This window comes from Neodiprion pinetum, chromosome 7, assembly GCF_021155775.2.
Source record: "Neodiprion pinetum isolate iyNeoPine1 chromosome 7, iyNeoPine1.2, whole genome shotgun sequence".
Classification (NCBI taxonomy): Eukaryota; Metazoa; Arthropoda; class Insecta; order Hymenoptera; family Diprionidae; genus Neodiprion; species Neodiprion pinetum.
In genome coordinates this window covers 13494209-13512154 of record NC_060238.1, presented here as the reverse complement: position 1 = coordinate 13512154, position 17946 = coordinate 13494209, and the positions used below count along the sequence as shown (strand labels likewise).

At 38.8% G+C, this 17946-nt stretch overlaps 1 protein-coding gene across 1 annotated transcript in view; it reads right to left on the bottom strand.

Annotated features, from left to right (window-relative positions):
* Fife (regulating synaptic membrane exocytosis protein fife) overlaps positions 1-17946 on the bottom strand; it is a 2091151-nt gene that overhangs the window by 801837 nt on the left and 1271368 nt on the right. Inside the window, exon 10 of the mRNA XM_069137999.1 lies at positions 8094-8263. Within this exon, the coding sequence (XP_068994100.1) occupies positions 8094-8263 (170 nt within the window). The remainder of the gene's footprint in view (positions 1-8093; positions 8264-17946) is intronic.

Sequence of the window (17946 nt, the reverse complement as noted above, 5' to 3'; positions counted from 1 at the left end):
AATAATTTGATGTTTTACGTCAGAACTGTCGGAAACGGCTTGTCTGACAAAAATCTATAATCAGACCTTTTTTGTAGGGAATTTAATTTTATAAAGGGATAAGTGAACATAAATTTTTTCACTTCAATATTTCGACAGTTCTGACGTAAAACATCAAATTATTACTAAAAATCAAAAATAGCGATGATAGACCTCTTAAAGTTAATATTAAGGGCTTAAAATTTCATGAAATTTTTTTTTTGCCATACTGAATGATATTCTCAATATATTTTTCAAAAAAAAAAATAGTCAATTTTTTTGGCCCAGTCTAATATACATAGTAGGCAAACACGGAAAGCCTCTCATTGGCAGGGAATGGCTACACAAGCTACAGCCTTGGCCACTCGGCATAAGCCAGAACAAAAGGACGGATGAACGTCAAGCGACGCGACCAATCGACACAAAAAAAAAACGAAAGCATAAAGCGGATTAAGGTAAGATTCCTCGAAAAATATCAACACTTATTCTCCGCGGGGCTAAGCACAAACAACAAGGCTGAGTTCGTAATCCACATGCAAACGAACACAGTCCCAAAATATTGTAAACCGAGAACATTGCCGTCCGCGATGAAAAATAAAGTAAGCGAAGAAATAGACAGACTGGTAAGAGAAGGAGCATGGTCACCGGTAGAAGTAGGGGAATGGGGCACACCAATCGTACCGATTTTAAAAAAGCACGGGACACTAAGACTCTGCGGTGACTACAAACTGACGGTAAATAAAACGATCCTGATAGACAGACACCCGTTACCGAGAATCGAGCACTTAATAGCGAATTTACACGATGCCGTATACTTCACAAAAATAGACCTAAAAGAGGCATACGCACAAGTGCCTGTAAGCGCAGAAGCAAAACAATATTTAAGACTGAGTACACATAAAGGCCTATACCAACCAAACAAGCTGCCGTACGGAGTAGCGTCAGCACCGGGTTTTTTTCAGAGGCAAATGGAACAGATACTCGCGGGTATGCCAAACGGAAATGTATTTTTAGACGACATAATAATCAAAGGCAAAACAATACAAGAAAACCTGAAGAACACAGGGGTGGTATTAGATAAATTGGAAGAATGCGGCTTGAAACTAAAAAAATCGAAATGCGAATTACTAGCGACGAAAATTCAATATTTAGGACTAGGCATAGACAAAAACGGCATCCACACATTACCGGAAAGAGTAGAAGCGATAAGCAAAATCCCGACACCAAAAAATGTAAAAGAATTGCAAGCGTTCCTAGGAATGATAAATTACTACATAAAATTCATGAAAAATAGAGCGGAACAACTGCATCCCCTGTACGAATTGTTAAAAAAGGAAAAATTCGAGTGGTCAAAACAATGTCAAAGAGCATTTGAAAACGCAAAAAAACCCTCAAATCAGCGGAAGTTCTCATGAACTACGACCCAGAAAAACAATTAATACTAACGTGCGACGCGTCGGACTACGGAATCTCAGCAACTCTCTCACAAATGACAGAAGAAGGGGAGCGGCCAATCGCCTACGCGTCGAAAACATTAACAGCAAGTGATCGAAAATACGCAGCGATAGACAAGGAAGCGCGAGCGATAGTATTCGGAGTAACCAAATATTATGACTACTTGTATGGAAGACATTTTATCCTGAAAACAGACCACCAGCCACTAGTGAGAATCTTCGGACCGAAAAAAGGAATCCCAATAATGGCGACACAACGATTACAACGGTACGCAAATTTCTTGAGCGCGTTCCGATACCAAATTATGTACGTAAAATCGGAAAAAAATAGCGCGGACGGACTATCGCGACTACCGACCCCGAACGATAACGAACGCACGAAACCCGAAAAAACCTACCTAAACTATATCATGGAAGAATCGCAGGTCTGTTTAGACGACAGGGCAATAGCGCGCGAAAGCAAGGCCGACAAAGTGCTAATGGAGGTCAGGAAATACATAGAACTCGGCTGGCCAGGCAGAAAAACGCTGACGAGGGACTGGCTCCCGTACGAAACAAGAAGAGATGAGCTGGCGATCGAACAAGACTGCGTCATGTGGGGATACAGAATCGTAGTGCTGAGTAAACTACAGAAGGCTGTGCTCAACGAACTCCATGAGAACCACGCAGGAATAGTAAAAATGAAAGCGATAGCAAGATCGTTCTGCTGGTGGCCACAAATAGATAAACAAATCGAAGAGCTCGCGAGAAACTGTCGCGACTGCGCCGAAGTACGGGACAACCCACCAGCGGCGAAACTGCACCCGTGGAGTTGGCTGGAAAAACCGTGGGAAAGGGTGCACACGGACTTCTTGGGACCGTACAAAGGACACAACTTCCTACTAATAGTAGACGCGAGGACGAAATGGCCCGAGATCTTCGTCATGAAAAGCACCACGGCGCAACAAACAATGAAAGTCTTCCAACAAACATTTGCTAGGCACGGGATCCCACGGCAAATCGTCAGTGACAACGGACCACAATTCACGAGCGACGAGTTCACGAGGTTCGTGAGCAGCGCGGGAATCAAGCACATACGATCGGCAGTAAAACACCCCGCGTCAAACGGGGCAGCGGAGAATCTGGTGAGGTCATTCAAGAGAAAACTGAAGATCATGCTAAAAAATGGGAAAACAGCACAGGAAGCCGTCGACGCATTCTTATTCGAATACCGATCGACTCAACATTGCACGACAGGAGAAACGTCAGCCAAATTAATGCTCGGCAGACAAATACGAACGAAATTCGACTTAATGCGACCCGACATAAAGAAACATCAGGAGCAAGCGGTGCACAGACAGGAACGGAACGCAAGAGGGGGAAGGACGACACAATTTTCAAGAGGGGAAAGGGTGTGGGCGAAAAACGTCAGCCGAAACGAGCCACCGTAGACGGGAGCCACGACCGAGCAAAGATTAGGACCAGTGACGTATACGGTAAAACTAGACTCGGGCGGCGTAGTCAAACGCCACGTGGATCAGCTGGTGAGGGGAGGGGCCCCGAGGACATCATCAAAACCCGAGGCAGCAAATGGGCAAGACGCTCGTCAACCAGCACGACGATCACTGCGATTGAACAGACAACAAGCGTAACGCGTACAACGAGGGGGAATCAGACAAGGGGCGCAAAGTTAAACGGAGAGGAGTGTAGGGTACGTGAGGACGCGGTGTGAGTATGAGAGAGTGCGTGGTGTATGTATAAATGCGTGTGTGTGTTTGTGTGTGTGTGGGTGTGTGTGTGTGTGTGTGTGGTGAGAAGCTTGTAAGGTGAGAAGAACTAATCAGTCAAAATAAAGCCGCTAAGCGATTAACGTCTCTCGTTCTCTCTGACCTACCCGACAACACAATTACCATTTTGCACAATGTTACCGGTGGTACGAATAAAGAAATTCTGAATTATGATACTCCTGCTACAGTTTCATGCCGCCACTGAACCAGAATTGGATGGGTTCTGAAGTACTCCAGAAACAGGTATGGATACCAATTTTCGTAGAGACGGCAGATATTGTGATGATTTTCTACCGCCATTTTGAATTCGTCGCTTCGAATTTCGAATTTTCGTGGTCAGATCCATGATCAGCGACCTCGGAAACAGCTTCCACTCACTTTCAGTGAAAATCGATAGATTTTTCGTTATTGACGTCGGCCATGTTGGATCCGGAATTCCGGACTTTTCAAATTTTGCCTTCAGATTTGGAAAGAGCAACGTCAGAAATCCCTAGAAATCAAGTTTTCCTGCAATCTGTACATTAGGCCCGAATACGCAATATATTAGGAATTGTCAAAAATAGCATTTCGGGCGGGTAGTTCACCCTCTTAAAATTGATTTCAGCCGATATAAAAAAATACGTGTCTTTTTTTTCAGCGTACTTAACATTCCTACCAAGTTTTATTGAAATCGGAAGCGGACACTTCGCGGGTGTTCTTTGTAAGCCCTGAACGACTAGCCGAAAACGCCTGCATTTGTATGATATCTTGACGGAGTAATATCCCGAATTGACCAAGCATACAGACAAGAGACAGGGTCTCACATCACTTCCTGACGTCAATCAGAGCTTCTTTTATCTCAGAAAAATTATTACTTTGACAGATTTGTTACAGATTTTTAGGCACCATCCGTACCGGGGAATGACAAGGAGATGCAAAATATTCAGAGATCTTGCTCGAGGAGTTCATCAACCTGTGATTCGAATTCATCTTTCTGAATCGTAGGAAAACAGTAGGAAAACAACCAAGCATACAGACAAGAGACAGGGTCTCACATCACTTCCTGACGTCAATCAGAGCTTCTTTTATCTCAGAAAAATTATTACTTTGACAGATTTGTTACAGATTTTTAGGCACCATCCGTACCGGGGAATGACAAGGAGATGCAAAATATTCAGAGATCTTGCTCGAGGAGTTCATCAACCTGTGATTCGAATTCATCTTTCTGAATCGTAGGAAAACAGTTCGGTTGAAATGGATGTATTGCCTGTCATGGAGATAGTGTGATAAGTCGAATTGGCGTGGCCTAATTTATTACTTGGGAGATGGAAGAGATGGTTGAATTTCCCTACGAGGTTGAATATAGATTGTTTTTCGGTGTCACAATGATCGTCATGCAAGCTCATTGCCAACACATCTAATCTTTCTGACCTTCTGTCAGTCAAGAGCACACTTACGGCAATAGGACCAGGTATACACTTCTCAGGTACGGAAGGATAGAATTGCTGTTGCACCAGGTCAGCGAACTGGACGGGGCAAGCGGTGGGGGGAGGGGGAATTATCAATCGGAGAAGGTGTACGGTCAATAGTAGTAATAATTAATGAATTATTACGACGAGGCTTTGGATGCAAAAAGGGGGGGGGGGGGGGGGGGGCTCGGCAAGCATCTATGTAGCAATTATGTGGTGGAGTAGATGTAATGTTGGGCATGATTGTACCCAGCGGTTCGTCAAAGTCACAACGTGCAACACTCTTATATCGATAGTTCTTACACTCTACATTGAACATTATTTTGTCAGGCAAGCTCATATTTACGAAGCACTAAGCAGCATGTATTATATATAATTTTTACAAACAAAGAAGCCCTTATTTTCGGAACTAGAGATACTGCCCTTGTCTCAACGTGAATGTAGCCAATAAAGGAATCAGAATCGATTCGCAACGTTCCCGTTGGAACATAACACTACGACCGAGACACATCTTTCAAATTTTTTTGGTGGACGACTCGTATTTGTATCATCGCTCACCGACTTCCAGCGATTGAATGTATCATGCACTATATTTCTTCATGCAGCAGGGGCGTTTAAGAGAATCTTTTGCAGATTTGCGGCCGGAATGCGTATGCTTTAACATTTTCGTTGCGGTCTGATATACTGCACGTCTATCTATACTGAAACACTGAATGCGAGTAACTAAATGATGCTGACAAACGACACTTTTGCTTCATTGGGTGGAGTTGCTGCAAAAATTTATCTGTGGTAATATCCAGTACAACTAATTCATGTTTTAAGAATTAACCTATAAGAATACTTGGTAAAATCAATTCATATCCCAAAAATGTATCTGTGGGAACACCTGGTAGGGTAAATTCATATTACGCGTAGGTAAAATACAGTAAAGGTTACAGCGGACCGCGGGGCGACAAAGCCTTGACGCAACAGAACGTCGCGACGTGTTCCACTAAATTCGTCATAACCCCGTCAATTTGTGGAATATTTATGAAACCTTTGTCGCAAATGAAAGATAAGACCCTAGGCAATAGGAAAATAAAGTAAGCAGGAAATTGTTTTCTTTGTGTTTTTCTTCATTTCGTAGTTATGCATATCCCTCGATCAAACCTAAGTGGAATCTTTATACAACATCAAATCCAAAATTTCCCTTTTCTAACTAACGCACTCAGGTAGATCACATATATATTCGGTGAACCGAGCAAGTAGTGGACGATATTATAATATACCCTGTAACGGGTGCGGTTTATCTTGGGCCAGAGCCTATGTGATAAACCCGTTATTAGTGTGTTCTGTGTCAAATTTAACAGATTTATAAGAAACCCCCTCTTATAGATAAAAGCTGCATCAGCTTATCAAACCCAAAAACCCTTGATAGTTGAACTGTGCAGACTTAGGTATTACCAAAGCCGCCTTGGAATGTCAACAAGCACCTCTGCCTGTTGCTCCCTTTGGAAAGACAAGGGCTTCTTCGGCCGTTGCTTTCAGTTAGAGACAAGTGACAGAGGCGTATGTCACCTATTCTACGGGTAACTACAATATTAGAATAGAGTATTATATATAGAGTATTATACTCCCTTCTAATTGCGAACTCGGAGTAAACAGAGTCGCCTGTCTATATTATGTAGTGGGTTATCAACCCAAAACACCCGGTGATTGTACTGCACGGACTTAGGTATCACCAAAGCCGCCTTGAATTTGTGAACAAGCACCTCTGTCCGTTGCTGCCTTCAGTAAGACAAGGGCTTGTAGGCCGTTGCTTCAACTGGAGACAAGTGAAAGAAGCGTATGTCACCTAGTCGGAGATACGGATTTCCCAGTACTCCCTTCTAATCGTGAACTCGGAGTAAACAGAGTCGCCTGCTTATATTTTGTTATGGGTTATTGACCCAAAACACCGTCAACCTTTCAGACCAGAGAATTCTTTGGCTGGCTGTTGGTTTTATTTCCCTCCCCTTTCCAAGGTAAAGTTATATGTTCTAGTAATGTGTTGACAACGAGACAGACGAGAACGTGTTCAACTGTAACATATGTTTAATAGCGATTAATCCAAGTACAAAGGTCCTTGCCGGTAGACAAAACATAAGGTTTTACAAAATATAACCGTAGAGAACAAAATTTGAAATAAAATTATAGAAGTAATAAATCTATCAGAATTCGTCGGTTCTGCCCCTAAACTTTCCTACAGCTCAAACGTTAAATACGCGGCTCTACTCAATATTTCTTCAAGAGGTCCCGGGCTATCGTGGACTGTAATTTCTGTACTCTTCACTAAATTTTGGACTAAGCTCTATGCTTGAATTTCCTCTCTAAATCTCGTGAACCGAAATTCGATAACGCTATCTAGATGAAAAACGCCTCGTTACAATATGACGCAGCTCAGCGCTATACCGGACAACTGGACTAATAACTTTGACTATCCTTCTACTCGGTGACGCAGTTGGCACTTTGCCGGACAACTGGTGACCGCTCTTCGTGGTCCTCCAGTTTTATACTCTCCCAGAGCTGTTGTTGGATGATCCTGTCGACGTCATTTCCCTATTCGTGTGTTCTGTCGTGGGTCGTCGTCCTGGTATGCGTTGGTCAGCGTCAGTCGACTTTGTTTACTATTTTGGATGCTAGCAGGTCACGGTCGCTATCGATGGTCGTCTCGATCAGCTGTCTGTGTCAGTTGTTGACATATTTTGTATATATCACGGGCACTGTTGGTGTTGATGCGACTTTGAACAACTCTCCGTTACAACCCATGTCTGGGATGCATGCTCGAGATACCGAAATCTGTAAATCAGTTTCGATAGAGTGAAATCCACCCAGAACTAAGCTACAGAACGGTAATCTCAGTAACGTTACTGTAACCCAGATCTATCATTGTGAGATTTAATCTTTTTGGATCCGTAACAAAAAACTTGACTAATACAAATTTCGATCAAAAAGTTTTCTTTATAACGGTAGTTTTTCCCCAAAGGAATTCATATTTCTATTACAATCCTGAAAATATGAAACATCGTTCTTTTAAGCAAAACACAGTGACGGACGCTCCTCTGATATCTCAACGCACGAGAAAATCGAAACTGTTACTATACTACAGCAAAAAAATTCCCTACACAGAAATCAGAATGTGTTGGAATAATGATGAACAACTCAGTTCGTTAGGTTTCTCCACCAGGACTTACGGATTGTAATACAAAGCCATGTCGAAAATTGCTGATGTGCCGAAATAACAAGTTTTGTCAGTTTTGGTCGATAGTCATGAAAAAACTATTATTAAACTATTTAATCCGAATTTATGCCTGTAACTAAACGGCAATTTTTTCTCAAGTTAGCTTATTTTGTGCATTTCATTTGTATGAGCAGTGTTTGAAACTTACCGAGATCGCTGTCAACGTCGTGAATAACGATTTTGATCCCTTCACCATCTGCGAGACTTCCTTGACGTGGTAATTCCCTATCATCGACCGTCGCGCGAGCCATGTTTGTCGAGGGTCCTTTGGTTACTGCTGGCGCCACCGGAAGAGATCTTATCGCGTTTATATCTGGTCTGGAAGCAAAACAACGTAGGTTCATTAAGTAAAACAGGAACAAAGGAAACAGATACAGCACCAAAACACTGTTCGCCAATTTTATTTTTTGATTTCCACCAGTGGCAGCGTAAAAAAGTTTCCGCTCAAGTTTCTGTATATGGGACTTTATTACCTCTACTGAAACAATTTTTCTATCAGATGGATCTGACTTTGAAACGTGAAGATTTTTAGGTTACTTCAGATCGTAATGGTTTCGATTTCTTTACAGATTTGTCATAATTGTTTGGTTGAACAAAATTTGTTTACTCAAATTTTGAGAAAAAAGCACATACTTCATAGACAAAATCCTTAGAGTTCTAGCTTTGATGATTCCAGAAAAAAATACATAAACGTATACATCTAAACAAAAAATTACCAACTTGTAAGAAAAATTACTTACTACAAATAATGCGTATTTCTCTCACTCCATAATTTTCTTCATACCATCTTTTATTGGCCAAGAGTTGTATATTATTTTGTTTTGGATATGTAGGCCTAAAGGAAACACGCCGAATTTTTAATGTCTCGACCCAAGTGAGGGCCTTCCTCAACATAAAGTACTTATTTGGACATCTGTGCGTACAAATAGGAATAATAAATACAGAGAATCATAATTCAAGTTTGTGATGATGATGAAGCTTTAACCTGATTTTCTGTAACATACGTTACGCAATGAAAAAAATTAGAAGGAAATATGTCTTATGTAGAGTTTTGAGAGCAAAGTTCTAAGGTAATCCTGATCTAAAGAATTAGTGCGATTACTGTTGAGTTAAATACCCACGGTACGAAGATGAGAAAGAGTACGAAGACTGTTACTAGGAATGACCATGACGCAGATAAACTAACTCCTTAGGCAAACCAGGTCGATTTCTCCGATTTTGATCTGGTTGATATGTCGTATAGTGCATCCAAAACTAACAATAAGCAACACGTATTTCTTTCACTTAGCTATAAAATACTTGAACGGGGTGAAACTCCAAAAATGGAGGTGACAAGCATCAATTTCCCTGTTTCAACTATGAAAACATATCAATTTTGACCTAACCGATTGGAAGAATGTGATCGTCTCATTTGGAACAAAAAATTGTGGGAGTGAACTACCCCTAAATATAATTATATTTATGCAAAAACTAGTTCAATTTAAGTCTATAAATCTGGGAAAACGTACATGTTGCGACAAACACGAACGAAGGTTAATATATTTTTGAATTTTTCCCTGAAAAAATGTTCGACGGGGTAACTATCCCCTAACGTTGTTCATATTGCGTCTATGCAAAAAATGGTCAAATTTGAGTTAAAAAATCTGGAAAAATTATACATTGCGTATCAATACCATGAAAAACTAACTGGTATTTGGATTTTGCAGAAAATAATATTGGTCAGGGCAACTGAATGCAATCAATTGTTGATGTTATTGTGTATTAAACTGTAATGCAGACTAGTGTGTGTATGTATGGGTGCAAGGCAGAAATATAAGTAGTAGTGCGGTAGGCTAGTCAGTAAGGACCGACCAGCCAGTCATGTAACATGTGTATATTATATTTCAGACTTCGTTCGTCGAGATTACAATGGTACTGCTTATTGTTAGTTCCACCAGGATTCGCCATGTTTCAGAGCTTATTGAAGTTTATACCTCTCTATGATCTAACCGTCTTCCGCGCAGTGCGGCCAAAGGCCCCTTTATGCGGCCAAAAGTCGAAAAAAAAAGTTTTTAGTTGGGGATATTTTGTCATTGGGTTGGCTAAAGGAGTCCCCTAGGAGTCGGAAAACATTCATAGTAAGGTCCCTTGCCTCAAATCCCCCCCATAATATCAGTCTGAATATGGCCTTCGCCCGAACGCTACACGACGGTTAGGAAAGTGCGACTGGCGACGTGTCGGATAAACAGGCGTCAAATTTTTGTTTTTAAAGCGATTTGAACAAAACAAAATGGATTCTACAGCTAAAGGTGAGTAGAATAAGTGAAAAAAATTCTGAATATAAATTCCTGAATAGTACATTCTTAGAAGGAGATATGTAAGGACTATTTTTTGGTTATTTTTCTCGAATTGAATGGATTTGATTGAGTGAATACTTTTTTATCTTACTACATCTTGCTCTCTAAGTCATTTGAGGTTGTAGGTGAAAGTATTGTGTACTAATTAAAATCAATTTTAGCTGCCCGTTGCTGCCCGTTCACTTTTTGTGCACTGTATTACAAAAAAAAGTAAGATATTCGTTTTAACGATCACAATAATACATGAAAAACAAAATGAAATAAAGCACAGAATTCAAAAACCGAAGTGAAAAACAAAGATAAAAGTGAGCCTTCGAAGGAAAACACATCCATACAGTAAATCAAAAGAATATGAGAAAGAGAGAGGGGGTTATACGCAGCTGCGATGTTGACACGCCAAAAGCTGGTAGTGGTACCTCAAATGACGAAAACACCGTTCGAGGTTTTTTTGAAAACTACAAAAAAGCTGCACAAATAACAGGAGTTGACGAAGATATTATACCGGGACAATCTCTTGAAACTATACATATAACGCGCATGCGCCAAATAATTTAATCTCATTGGTCGGTGAAATCGCGCCGCGGTGATGTTTTCATCTGCTGAGCAAGGCGCCAACGTACACAAAATGAAACAAAAGCTGTAATTCTCTCGCGCGTAAAGCCGTGGATTGAGGTTATGCTGCTGTTTATTTTTACGTAGCGTGAATTGTCTAAGAAGAATAGTATCGTTCAGCAATACCGTGGTTGATTTCGGAAGATATTCAACCGACGCAATAAAGAATTTAACGGAAAAGCAAATATCAAATGATACAGAAATTGGGTGTTATTTATTAAAAGAAGAAATCTGACATTCAACGTGAAATGTCATTAACAAGTGGGAATCTGGACAAACAGAGGTAGGTAAGTAAAAACAATGTTTATTGTGAACAGATTCTTTATTTACATAAAATTAAAAATAAATGAATGGTTGAGACCCAGTAGAAGGTATTTCCAGAGTAGATTCGTTACGGTGCAGTGCTCCAGAAGTCAGTAATTACTGCCGATGAACATGAAATAAATAAAAGAGATGAGTAACAAGGAATAAAGAAATTATTCATCTTAAACACGAAGCTTAGGAGGACAAAGAGTAGCAATTAACAGAAAACGTACCCGACGCAATACTCACAAAAAACCTCGCCGACATCATTGATTAGTTGACAAAGTTTTTGCAGCTCCATTGTACAACAATCAATGTTCCGTTAACAAAGAGGGTTCACCACATATCCAAGAATAAAAAGAGAAAAAGAACAACAGTTAATATTACAGTGTAAATCATGCTATTAATGAAAAATTAGGAAACAAAACAATAACTCACAAGACAATCGTCCGATAACACTGGGAGACCAATCTCCACTCTTCTGATCACCCCTCGTCTGGCCATTGGTGGCCTTTCAAAAAGTGCTGCCGTTTCTTTTGCCTTCAAAAATACCGAAAGATCCTGTTTGATAATAATAGCTTCTAATATTTTCAGGTACGAAATAATTCATTGTCAAAGCGGGACTAAATTTGTCAGGCACGGAAGCATGTAAGTAAATTTCCAATTACGTGATCTTTGACAATGACAATATTTTAACATGGATTCAATGATAAAATTGGTTTTTTTTCAGCAGGCTCGAAGTTTAAACTTTAATTAACACGAGGAAAATTATGCCTTACCTGATGGTCAAAACGTTTAGGTGGCAAGGATCCTGGTTTCTCGAGCGGTGCAATCATTAGAACCATCGAACCTGGTTGTTTCGTCAGACATCAGGTGCCAGAGTGAATTTTATCAGGCCATCGCCACCTTCTTAACATCAGTTGAGGCAAAATTGAAGAGCGGGATATACTACAGATCATAATGGCTGAATATCCCATCATTTTACTTTGATCGAGCCAATAGCGATAAGTTTGTTACTTAACCGTTGCTGCCAATTCATTCTACCGAGGAATCATTCTGTGCACCATTGTAATTTAAGCATTATTATTGACCAGCATTGTTTTTCAAACTTTATACCATTTGATTTGGTATCTTATTTTGAAGCTTACTTTTACTCTCTTTGGCATTGAATTCAGATAAATAGTTTTTCAAGTCCTCAATTAGATTGTAGGGTTGAATTTTGCTAGGCAAACTGAATCAATCTAAATCTAGAACTGTTAAATAAGTTCAGTAAAAATGTCTTTAAATTTAATCTTAGTTGACGGTGTCATCTGGCTAGCTAGTTGCACGATAACTTGAAACCAAATTCAATTTTACACTCTTTATAGGGTCCTACGCTAAGACTGAAAGCTTGTGAATCTCCATGTACCGCAATTATTTCTGCATTTCATGTTAGCATTATCTGGAGCAAAAAAAATCTCATTTTGAGATTGTAAATAGAATCGAAAACGCAGAAGTTATTCAGTAGCACGAATTGAATACCAAGAATTTTATAATGGTTCCTGCAACAAAGGGACTCTTTCCAAATATCCTTGTTAGAACGTGATGTTCGGAGGACTATAAACAAGATATTGTATCGGATTACATTATTTGGAAAAAAATCTTCATAAACTTCGTTAAAAATTAGATATTCATTTATTTTGATGGAACAAGGGACACAATCTTTACATTACTTTAAAATTGACATTACTCTAAAACATGATTGTCCTTGAAGCTAATTGTGACATTAAGGCGCATTTTGAGAAACTTGATTTTCAACTTGTGTCACAGGATGTGATTTACGTTCCTGAGTTCTACGCTTTCGATTAGATTTTCTTTGTTTCGAACCGCACTTACATGAAATACAGAAATCATTTTAATAAATCTAATATTACTTGAATTTTCAATTTGAGTATTAGGTTCCCTTCATTTATTTAATCGAACATCATTGAAAATTTGCGAAATAAATTCTGATAATCATTCGGAAATTTTAAATAGTAGTAGCAATAATTTGTTAATCGGAAAAAATACATTGACTATCGACTATTCGTAAATTTTGTTGAACTATTTTCAAGAAAAAAAAGATTCACAGTTCCATTACAGATAGTCAGATATTTAAATTTCTTGAACGCTCGGTTTAATGTCTCATTTTCGAAAGTGATAAAATTCAATATTACCGCCTGAAATCACAAAAGAGTGAGAAAGTTGCTTAGTTGCTTGAAAGTGGCGATGATCTTTGTACGTCTGACAAATTGAATGGGCAGATAACAGTGAATATCAGAGATGTAATTATTTCAGTCGTATCACCTGTCGATAGATAAAAATTCCACTGTTATTTCTAATGTACGAAATAATAAAAATGATTGAATAAAGTGTTCGCACCTACCTGCTGCGTTTCTTCCAAGCACCCAACATTTAAACAGATTTCTCATTTCAGTCGGATAAAGCCAATTTTCAAAGAGCATTATCATCAACTTTCCGAGTCATTACCTCGACTGTTTGAGATTCTAACCTCAAAAATTCGTATGAACTACAACGCCGCCAGAAACAGAGTTTGACAGCTGAAACTCGGAGTGGCCAACCTGCCCGAGCAGCCGATAAAACTCGCGCATGCGCATTATATGTATAGTTTCAAGAGATTGTCCCGGTATATCGTTTTTATATTATATTGCAAACTATTGCATGTGGTCATGCTATTGATGATAACAATTTTTGACAGTATGCAGTAAAATTAGCTAAAGACATTGTACAACAATATCCCTGGTATTATATGCCCACATTGGTTCACAAACTTTTGATTCATGGCCCCGAAATAATTAAACATTCGGTGTTACTGATCGGTCAAATGTCCGAAGATGCGCAGGAAACCTGTAATAAATTTTTTAAGATCTACCGCATGAATTTCGCAAGAAAACATTATCGTCAAAAAACGTTGGAGGATGTTTTCAAACGATTTTTGATTGCGTCTGATCCACAAATCTCCAGCTGTCGGAGATTACCCATGAATCCACTAAAATCTTCATCTGAAGACTGTATTAATTTGTTAGCTCCCCCAACTGTAAATAATCAAACGGAACTACAATATTATGACAGTTCTTCGGCTTTAGAAACCGATACAGATATAGAAGATTGCAACTGTGACGAGATTAGCAATGCAAATCTTTTCATGTAATATTATTTTCTACACCTAACTTTTGAATATTTTATCCATTACGCTTCTGAATTCTTCATGTGTAATGTGAGTTACTATGGTAAATGTCGATAAAAATATAATAATTTTTTCAAAATTTTTTCTCGTATAACATCGCCATATTGCACCCCGCCATTTTTAATTTGTTTATTCTTAATTACATACCCTAACAATCTCAAAACAAAGACTTTTAATCAATCGCCGAATTCATTTAATTTTTTATAAGTTTTTTCGTACGATATGACGCCATACTAGGTCGGCCATCTTGTATTTGCTAATTCTGATAATGAATTCAGAATCAGTTACCCCAAAAACCCTCATATACCAATTTGTGGATCATTCTCTACATTTTTCGACTTTTGGCCGCATAAAGGGGCCTTCGGCCGCACTGTGTTCCGACATTACTGTCATAATCGTTTTTCGTGCCGAGAGCGTCACATCGACAGAGCATTTTTTTCGTTGAGAAAGAAAAATACCCTTATTGATAAATAAAAGTGCCTAAATGGTAAATTCCATAAAAGAAAATGTTTATGAAGCAAAGATACTAAAGGACGTTTTCGGAGTAAGCTGAAGAAATTAACCCCTTGAGTGTCAGTGACACACATTCGGGCAGAAAAAAGTCTTGCCACTTTTGTGTCCTGGCACATATGTGGATAGTGTGCAAATTCGAAAATTATTCACGCATATGTGGGCATTTGAAAAAAAAAAAAACTGTTTTTTCTACATCAATTTGACTGTAGTTTGGTAAATCAACGTTTTCGGAGTCGCTGAAGCTGAATCTGAAATCGGATTTTTAAAATTCAATATTACGGATCCAATATGGGAGACAATAAGTTCAAATTTGATCGAATCTGGTCAAAAAACTCTACCCAGGGATTTTATGGGGTCGCTGATTGCGAATCTGCAATCAGGAATTGAAAATTCAGAATGGTGGATCCAATATGGCGGACGAGAAGTTCAAATTTATTCAAATCCACTCAAAAAGTTTTATCCAAGGGTCGTCGGGATCGCTGATTACGAATCTGAAATCAGATTTTGAAAATGCAAGGTAGCAAATCCATTAGGCGGACAAAAAGGTCAAATCTGATCGAATTCGGTTGAAAAAGATTTGGTCCACTATATTGGATACGACATCTTGAATTTTCAAACTCTGATTTCAGATTCGTAATCAGCGACCCCGAAAACCCCTGAGTAGCATATTATGTATAAATTTGATCAACTTTGAACCTTTCATTCGGCATATTGGATACGCCATTCCGAATTTTACAAATCTAATTTCAGATTCAAATTCAGCGGCCTTGGAAACTTCGAGGTACTCACTTTCGTTGGAATCGAACAATTTTTTAAATCTGCGTCTGTCATATTGGATCCGCCATTACAAGTTTTGGAAATCAGATTTCAGATTCAGATTCAGCGTCCTCAAAAACTATTGGGTACTCACTTTCGTTGAGATCGAACTTTTTTTCAAATTCGCGTCCGCTATATTGGAACCGCCATTTTGAATTCAAAAAATCTTAGTCCATATTTGGATTTAGCTACCCCAAAAACCGTTATACTGAAATTGTAGAATGAATCCATAAAAATAATTTTCCAACACAAAAGTGGCAGGAAAATCTCATTTTCGCCTGAGACTCAAGGAGTTCGGAGAGAAAATCAACCGAACACGGGGAACACGCCATTTGAGCACACCTTCGAGAAATTCGGAAAACAACCCGGACGTATACTCGAGGACAATGAATCTGAGATGACTAATGTTTCACACCAGACAGTTATGTTGGCAACACAGTGAAATCTACAGCGCCATAGTCGGCCGAGCGCGAAACAAACTCAATCGCAATAAACATAACATAACCCATGACCGTCGAATCTAACAATAGAATACTGCGGGGATAATGACTTATTAGATCGACATGTATTATAAGGTTAGATTCGACGGTTATGGGTTATGTTGTGTTGATTGAGCCTAGATTGACCTTGATTCGCGCTTGGCTAACTCCGGCGCTGTAGGTTTCTCTGTGTTGCCAACGTAACTGTCTAGTGTGAAAAAATTAGCTGTCAGATTCATTGTCCCCAAGTGTACATACAGAGAGAATATCTTGGAAGTTCAAAGGATTCACAACTGGTCTTTGATTCCAGAAAGGATGGGATCCCTATGGGAAAATAATCGAATGTGGTCTATGAAATATCTCGCAAAAACTGCAATCAAGTTTATATCGGACAGACTGGCCGCCATCTCGATACCAGGCTCAAAGAACACCAACGTATTGTGCATGAGAATCATGATCGACACACGGTACTAACAAAATATGTGATCAACAACGAACATTCTTTTAATTATAATAATGTAAGCATCCTCGGTGAAGAACCTAATTATTATAAACGCTTATTATTCGGAATGTGCAATGTAGTAGGACATTCAAATTCTGTTAACCTCGAACCAGATGTCGAACACCTGAGCAATGTTTACAAACTTCTTATCACTGACCAGATGTCACACATCGTCTAACCTTAACAATAAGTAGTACATAATTTGAGTTTTCCACTCTGCCATAGTTCTTACTTCTTACTATACCTGTTCGCCTTCACTCAGGGTCACAGGTGATTCGCCCATGAGTCGTTGTCGGCTGATTGAGACAAACGGTTGACTGAAGTGTTTTTGATATGGAGAACTAGGAGATAAGGATACCAATACTACAGTAGTCGGCATCGTTGTAACTTCAACTTTTTTAACTTTTTTTTAATTTTTTTAATTTTATGACTTGTGCTTCGTGGTACATCTCACTGTTATTTTATTAATTAAGAGTCAAAATCTTATACCGGGACAATCTCTTGAAACCATACATACCATGCGCATGCGCGAGTTTTATCGGCTGCTCGGGCAAGGCGACGAATTTCATACGAATTTTTGAGGTTAGAATCTCTAACAGTCGAGGTAGTGACTCGGAAAGTTGATGCTAATGCTCTTTCAAAATTGGCTTTATTCGACTCAAATGAGAAATCTGTTTGAATGTTGGGTGCTTGGAAGAAACGCAGCAGGTAGGTAGGAACACTTTATCTGATCACTTTTATTATTTTGTACATTAAAAATAACAATGAAATTTTTTTCTTTCAACAGGTGATACGGCAAAATAATTACATCTCTAATATTCACTGTTATCTGCCTATTCAATTTATCACACGTACAAAGATCATCGCCACTTTCAAGCAACTTAGCAACTTTCTCACTCTCTTGTGATTTTAGGTAGTAATATTGAATTTTATCACTTTTAAAAATGAAACATTAAACCAAGTGTTCAAGAAATTGAAATATCCCACTATCTGTAATATAAATGTGAATCTTTTTTTTTTCAAAAATAGTTCAACAAAATTTACAAATAATCGATAGTCAATGTATTTTTTCCGATCGAAAATTTATTGCTAATACTATTAAAAATTTTCCAATGATTATAAAAGTTGATTTCGCAAATTTTCAATGTTGTTCGATTGAATAAATGAAGCGAATCTAATACTCAAATTGAAAATTCAAATAATATTGGATTTAT